At 36.8% G+C, this 7,978-nt stretch overlaps 1 protein-coding gene across 1 annotated transcript; it reads right to left on the reverse strand.

Moving 5' to 3' along the window:
• Positions 1-1,026: 1,026 nt before the first annotated feature.
• On the reverse strand, positions 1,027-2,877 carry rgs16 (regulator of G protein signaling 16). Its single transcript, XM_008406678.2, has 5 exons — positions 2,724-2,877; positions 2,414-2,497; positions 2,248-2,309; positions 1,930-2,096; positions 1,027-1,840 (listed from the first exon to the last, which is right to left on the reverse strand). Exons 1-5 carry the CDS (start codon positions 2,765-2,767, stop codon positions 1,625-1,627), a joined length of 573 nt encoding a protein of 190 aa, XP_008404900.1. The 5' UTR covers positions 2,768-2,877; the 3' UTR covers positions 1,027-1,624.
• Between the last annotated feature and the right edge of the window lie 5,101 nt (positions 2,878-7,978).

Below are 7,978 nucleotides of genomic sequence, written 5' to 3' on the forward strand. Positions count from 1 at the left end.
TGAGATAATCTACTAATCAATTACTGCTCTTCTGAGATTAGATTATCTCTCTTATGTTGCAAAGAGCTGTATTCAGAGATAGTTATGCATGGTACTTGCAACAGTATGTATATGCTGAAACCCAGGAGATTTGGAGCCAGTATTGGATGGTCATTGCTGTGCATGGATCTGGACAGAAATGTCAGAAGGTTACTATAGGAAAGCAGGCAGCATTATGAGATGTACATATGGATGAGGCCCCATGGACCAGCTGCTGTCCACCTAATATTGGCTCCACTCTACGCTGATGACATCTGAATACACAAACCTGACATTCAGCCTCATTCTCTGCTCTGAAGAAAATCTTCCTCAAAACAGTCACAACAGGAAAAAAAAAATCATATATTTTATCTAAGAAAATTCACGGGAATGCACCTTATTCTTTTGCGCTATTTTGTGGTTAGTGTGAGGCTGTGGCTGTGTCTCATCCTGGTGGCAGCTTCACTGTTATATATTGCCTCTTGTTGATGACCTGTGCAAACAGTCTCTAAGGTACTGCTGAAGTTTACAGCCATTCCCATTACGTTGTTGCAGTCACATCATCAGTTCTTCTTCCTGTTTGCTAGAAAGCTCCTTCTTATTTATAAGACACATAACAATGGCTCATAGCAGCAAAGTGCCACTGTCTGAGTTCTTTATGGCACTGAGTTGAGCTGTTTCCAAGGTGAACAACGGCTATGCATGACACCATCGACAGAATAACTCGTAAAAGTTAGTAAATAATGGATGTCATTGTCATTTCTTTATCAGATAATATAAATGATTACATGGGGAAGTCTCTGGATATTTGCACAATGTGCCCAGTCAATATTTCATCTGTGTCACCTGGGTAAGCGAGCTACTTAAATCAGCCCTAACCTGTGGTATGTTTTAACAGTACTGCTTCTCTGTCAAGACTAAATATATAGCCCTGCTAAGCAACGCAACTTAGAATCTATAGACGCATTTTGAAACTGCAAGTTTGTGTAATGAAGATACAAAGATATATATTTTTCACAGTTTATTTTCCAAATAACTTAGATGATTTGCTTGTATTTTTTAAAAAAAGACAAAGATATAAAGACAACACAATTGAAACAGACTTTTTTTTATCTTTGTTTTGCAAAAGTACAACAATAACATTTAAGGCAAATAAATACTAATAAATACAAATGTATAAAGTACCGTACAGATTAAAAAAACAATGTACATTTCATTGCACATCACTACCAGAAAAAAAAGTTTGCCTAATGGCTAACAAAAGTGCTTTTTCCTCGCTGTCCTCTTTGATTGTCATTCAGCCAGTTAAGTTTAACTTTCTAATGACAGTGCTTTTAAACTTCATCTGTGTTGGCACATCAGTCGACTTTGTGACAAAAGTGCTCAACTTTTCACTCATTTCCTCTTCCCCTTTCAGTGTCATCCTGTCTTTGCAAGAACAGAATCTGCACCACTGGCCCCATTTGGKGACACTTTCCTCACAGCAATCTTTGCTTCTGCTGTCATGTCAAAGCACTATCTTCTTTATACAGCAACACATGCTGTACATTTCATGGATGCTTAAATTTAAAGTCCCTTGTAAAATCAGAAAAAAAAAAAATCGACTTCACACTTTTTTGACCAGATGGGGCAGATTGGTGGGTTTTGTGCTCGGTTTAGCTTGGCACAGTAGGTCCCTATAAACTGGAGAGTGGAGGAAGCGAGGGTAGCAGTCTTTGGCCATCAGCATGTAGATCCTGTGCTGGGCTTGGTCGAAACAAGACGGCGACGGGTCCTGCAAGTTGGCTTTGGTTATGTCGCGGGTTTCATGGTCAATATTTACCTACAAAAGACACAAGAAGACAAAAAGTCAGTTTGTCAGTTTTTCTCTCAGACATTTCAGAGACTGTCATTGCATCTGTCTCTTCTTACCTCTCGTGGAGCTTCACTGCTGATGAATTCACTGTAGATCTTCTGGGCTTTGGTGAGTAACTTGGTAGGACACTTGGTTCTTCTGTAATCTTCACAGGCGAAGTAGAATGCAATGTTCTCCTCGCTAAACTCAGAAACCAGGAAGGCTGTGAAGGCACACAATCCATCTGCAAATGGAGGAAATTTGATTAGTAATTACATCTGATGGAGCCGTGGAGGCTGCATACGTAATCATGTGTATGCGAGTAATTTATAGGAAACCAAGCACACTGTTGTGCAAAAATATGATAAAAAGCATTAATTCAGAGGTGAACTTACATCTACTGGACAGTAGCTTTTCAAATGATTCTTTCCACTTCAGGCATTCCTCCAGGGTTGGTCTGAAAATAGTGAGACACACGCTTAGATAAAGCTGGAATTTTGTAAAACACATCAAGATCTATTTTTTCAAAGTACAGCAATGTCATATTTGTGTTAAACTTACTTGTTTTTCCCTATTTTGCAGCAGGATAAAGTCCAAATGGGCTTTTGCAGAAGAATTCCCAGCCTTGCTTTCAGCTCCTTGGCTCTGAAAGAGAAAGAGGCAAAAGGTTGGATACAATTTTCTAAGTGACACCATTTCATATTCATGGAAAAAACCTACATTAGAACTCAAGAGCTGAAAGCTCCACTAGTATAAAACAGCTTAAAATGAAAATCCCATCTGAGCTTCTCAAATGCCCACACACATGTGCAAAGCCTGCTTCTCTAACACATAATCCACAGAATCAGTCTTTTCATAAAAATGAATGTACCTTTCCAAGCAGCAGGCAGGCAGCGATACGAGTCCTTTACACATAGCAGCAAGTGGGAGCTGGCGAGGGGGTCGGGGGTCTCTTGGTTCAATGGTGCTTAAGTTCCCTTTCAGCAAAGCTCAGCCAGGAATGAAATTGTTTGTCTGTGTAGAGTAGAGGCAAGGCAGTGGTTTTATAATCCTACCGCCCACACCTTCTGATGTGTCATCAGCTCTGTCAGCCAATAGCAGAGAGGGTCACAGGCAAAGAGAAACAGAGAGGGAGAGGGAGATATTAAGAAGTCAGTGTATGGGGGAGAACATGGAAGGTCGAGGCTGGGGAATTACGGTTTAATGATAAAAGCCTCTGATAGCTGATGGATTGTTTTTTGTTTTTTTTTCTACTTCTAAAGCAACGGGATTTTTCGGTGTTGTTTTCACTATTTTTCTGGGGTTTTTTAATTTACAAACAAAACCCACAAAATATTATTATCAACAGATCCCCCTCTGTTGTTTATGTAGTTTATTATGTCAAGTTTTCATCTTGCCTAATTCTTTAACATATCCCTTTGAGTTTGTCACATAGTAATTTTTTAGTAAAAAACAACAACAATCTGTTCTTTTAATTATATAAATTCTCAAAGAATTAATCCACCCATCCATTGCTTACACCTGCTTGTCCTTGCTGGTTCAGGGGGGCGCTGATGCCGATCTCCTGTTTTATAAAAACTAGTCAAGTTGACTCAAATATGAAGCAACAGAGCAGATTGGGGGGAAAATCAAGTCCCTCTAAATATACAAAGTGTATTGATCGTAATGTCATGTCATTTAAATTGTAAGTGCATTGGGGTGGATGATTTAAAATGTTACAGTGTGCATATGTTTATGGACAGAATAAGTTAATTTTATCATGACATCACCTTCTCAGTTGTTCTTTTTTGTCCATCTAAAGACTGGCTGAACTGCAGGCTGAACAATCAATGCATATAAATGTAAATATGCCTGAAAGGTTTATTTATGTTAGTAACTCAATTCACTATTCACTTTTTATTCATTGCTTTCAGCACAATTTATGTTGACAGTTATTTCACAGCTGTTGACCTCTGTTTTTGTTTTCATAATGTAAAGCACTTTCAACTGTCAGGTTATGAAATGTGCCATGCAAATAAGTTTGGTGGATTGATTGATTCAATAAATTAGAATATTATCAACATATTTATTCTTGTAACTTAATGCACTAAGTGAAACACAAATACACGAATTGATAACACAAGGTAATGTTTTCAAGCCTTAGGTTCCGTTAATTATGGCTGCTAAAAACAATACGTACAACATTACATATTGCAATAGGGCAGATCAATAAAAAAATCCTATTTAATACAGAAAACTGGGCTTAATAAAATGTTGATGTATTCTTTAAGGTTGTTCATGTTAAAGTAATACTTTAAATCTCACAAAGAAGATTGTCAGCTCTCATGTTTCAATGTATTAAATATGACTGCGTATGTGGTTAGAAAAATCATCACTGCTTAATTTAAAGTGAACTTTCTGTGCAACTCCCCTCCAGAAATATGTATTTTTCTGATCAGCCAGACAGTGATTAGCATCTATTCTAAACTGCAGTTAACTGTTAGAGTTTTTTGTATGTGAAAAGTTTTAATTTCATGTGCAATTTCATAAATAAAATGTTGTCTCTTCAGATACCTTTTAACTTTTCATGACCAGACACACTATCAAGCAAAAACCGCTGACTACTATTAACATTGAAAGTCAAAATGCCTCAGAAAAAACTCACAGAATAAACATGGATCCTAAGATGAGTCAGAAWGAAATCCAGAGKAAATGCATAAGTTTTACATTCTCAGCACAAAAGGAAATTGGATAACATTCAGAAGCTCATCAGCTGCCTTTTGCACATGAAAASCCAGTGGCCTTTTTGACATCCTGTGTTGTCCTSTTAACAGCTGCTTAGTTTTTWGTCTTTTAGCAGTAAATGCATTCACACCTCGCAGTCTTTCTAGAATGTGATGAAAGTGTTCATTYCWGGAAATTATATGAATGAAATCTTTCTTTAACTACATTACTGAAAGTAGGCGGGGAAGATGTTCAACTGGTGAACTCAAAAAAGCCACAGAGAGAGTGTTTCACGGTTGGTGTGCAGTAAGTTGCTTATCTCGACCTGTTATTGAGATTAAAGTGACATTTGAGGAGCTGAGGCAATACATACCTGAACAGCGGCAGTGGCATAGTTTCAGACAAAAAAGGTTGTGCTTCCTAGGACATGGTATACGTATGTTTGTGATTCTCAAACAACCTCCAACTTAGAAGTTTGAAGTGATTGATAACATTTAATTAGGGATACACTCTGCAGGCCTAAAAATGTGTTTGGATTGTTTGTATTTTTAACCACCTCTAAAAATACCCAATGAGACAGAACCCTGAAGCYAGATACTCAGATGAACTGACTTCATTGTTGGCGGTACAAAGCTGTTGCATTATATTGTTCAAATTTAGCAGCAAAACTATTTCTGTGGCATCATGTTTATCTAATGAGGTTTGCTTTTGGGTGCCACATGAGCCCTGACCTGGGGGCATTTTTCCTTAACCGAGCACTTCACTGATCAGCAGAGATGAAAACAGTTTCTTTTTTGTTATATTTTATAATTAATGCTTCCGATTCCAGATAACTAGATTCGGGGTGGGAAAAGGCTTGGAGCCACAGCCTCTCTTATAGACAAAGGAAACCTTCATTATGCCTCTTATGCAAGGTTTTGGCTGATGGTATTTCAAGGAACTGAAGACTAAGTTTGGCTAGTCTGCAAATCCTTTTTTTTTTAAGCTGATGACCAGAAACTCTTTTAAAGTCTGCTCTGTCTTCCTTTGGTTTCACTCCAGCATTTTCTTCTTCAATTCACAAAAACATAACAAAAAGCAAAGGGACATTGTAAAGTACTAATGCATAAAAATGAGATTTTAAATTGTATGTCTTACAAACTAACCCACACAGTTATAATCTAATCTTTGCACTTTTGTAATTGTTGCTCATAGAATTTGGATCAGCAAGGAGTTACATGTGTTTAAATGTGAAGATCGTGCAACCACCTTAAACAAAATAAATTGTGTACAAATTCAGTTAAGAGATTCATTGTGTAGTAATTTTGCAATTGTTATGCATGTATTAAAAATGCATGTTACTTTTGACATGAACATATATGCTTACATGTACACCTGCACCAAATATTTACATGCAATGTATTTTACCTCCTATCACATCATAATTGCCTTTCTTATTTCCCAAGGTTACCAATAATTTCCAAAATGTTCTTTTTTTTCTGAGAAGCAGATAAAACAATGGTACCAGTGCTACAATGGTGAAACAATGGAAAGACAACACTGAGTTAACATTTTGCTGTCTCTGGCAAACTCTGAAAATTACAAACACTGTGGTTACTATTCCTTTAAAACAGTCTGGGAAAGCCCAGATGATAACATCACAGCCTCATAAGCTTCTGGTGTGTAAAAGTGTGTAACATTTAAAGATGACTGAAGGTGTCRTGTCCATCCGTGGAAATATTGTATCAATATAAACTTCTCTGAAAAATCCAGTCACCTTATTGTTGGGATGTAAGCAATAAGACGGCTGGAATTTGTCATCACTGGTTTTGGTCCAAGTTGTGCATATCARCCCTAGAACAGCACAGATCTTGTGAATACACTGACTGAAGCTGATAAGAGAGTATCACTATCCACAGTAAATAAATAAATACAAAATTAAAAAAATATAAAGAGCMCAAGTTGTAAAAGTAATATGAAAATTCACAGCATGGTTTGCAAATGAACACAGGATAAAGACATTAATTTTTGAGACATGTCATGTGATCTAATAAAAATGCATACAATTAAATAGTGAGTCCATAATAAAAAATGTTACATTTGCGAAGCTGGTAAGCCTGATAAAAAGWTCACATGTAAAGTCTAGAAGTAAAAGCATCAAGTAGAGTTCATGTTTTCCAGGAGGAAGAGTTATTCTATTACTTCAACAAATAAATTCTGTGTGAGGAAAGAACATTGTGTGAAAACCCTAAGGCAACATCAGCATGAAGCTAGAGCTTCCATTTGGAAAATGACCCCTAACCGGCTGCCAAATTATTTACAAAGTGGCTGAAAGACGACAAGCCAATGTCTTGGAGAGGCAGTCAGAAAGCCCTGATCTCAGTTGCATAGAAACGTCTGCAGAGCTAGAAAAGTGACCCAGAAAAGGCTGATTCAGTTACAGCAGTTGAGTAGGAAATTCAAGTGAATTTAGCAAGAAGCTAGATGTGAATTTAAAAAGATCTTATAGTGATTACTTAGGTAATGTATGTTAACATCTGTATTTTAAGAAAAGAGTCAACACCATTCCCCTGAGATCATCCAAAGATACGCACTTGTAGGCAACGGGTGGATGAAGGAACGGTTTGATGTATTGATGTATGGATGGATAAAACGTTCTCTAAACATATTTTGCATTTTTTATTGAAAAGCAAATGAAAATTATCTGAGAACTTAAATCAGGAAACGTTTGGTCTGACTGCCAATGGGAAAAAAAATGTTATGTGCCTTTTTCTGTAGTGTATCAGAAKATATCGTTAAAGTATCATTTATATAAAAAGTGCTGAAGTCATGAATGAACTGTTAAAAACTGTCCTCATTATGGTAGTGATATGCAATGATGAATAAAAGAAACCAATAAAYATCATTAATACAATCAATATCTGAAACTATAAGAAAAGTTTACCTAATGTGTCACTCAAAATTACATAAAAAGGTAAATAAAGCCTATTAAAGTTAAAGATTGTGGCTGTAGTTGCTTGGAAACTTTAGCAAACAGAAAGAAAGAAGGATACTTTGAGGCATAAATTCACCCCATATTTCAGTCTGTTAATTTTGTAAAACTGTGTAACTGCAGGTCAGTTGGTTTGGAGGACCCACTGACCTGCATCTTTTAGATCTATCTGCATCTTTTAGATCTACYGCTATTTCTATCTGCCTTATTTAAATAAACAGATCATTCGCTAGTTTCTGTTAAACTYGAAGACCTGCTCAAGGAAATTTGATCTCTTGAATCAGGTGTTTGGAGGCAGGAAAACATCTGCAGTTCAGGGCATTGGATTGACAGTACGATGTTTTATAATTAAGCAAGGTCAAGCTGAGGTCACACAAACAACCTAATTACTGACAAGACAAAGAAGGTCTAGAAAATGGATGGATTGACTTACCCATGACTCTTCTGTTCAC

The sequence above is a fragment of the Poecilia reticulata genome, linkage group LG4 (genome assembly GCF_000633615.1).
Source record: "Poecilia reticulata strain Guanapo linkage group LG4, Guppy_female_1.0+MT, whole genome shotgun sequence".
Taxonomy (NCBI): Eukaryota; Metazoa; Chordata; class Actinopteri; order Cyprinodontiformes; family Poeciliidae; genus Poecilia; species Poecilia reticulata.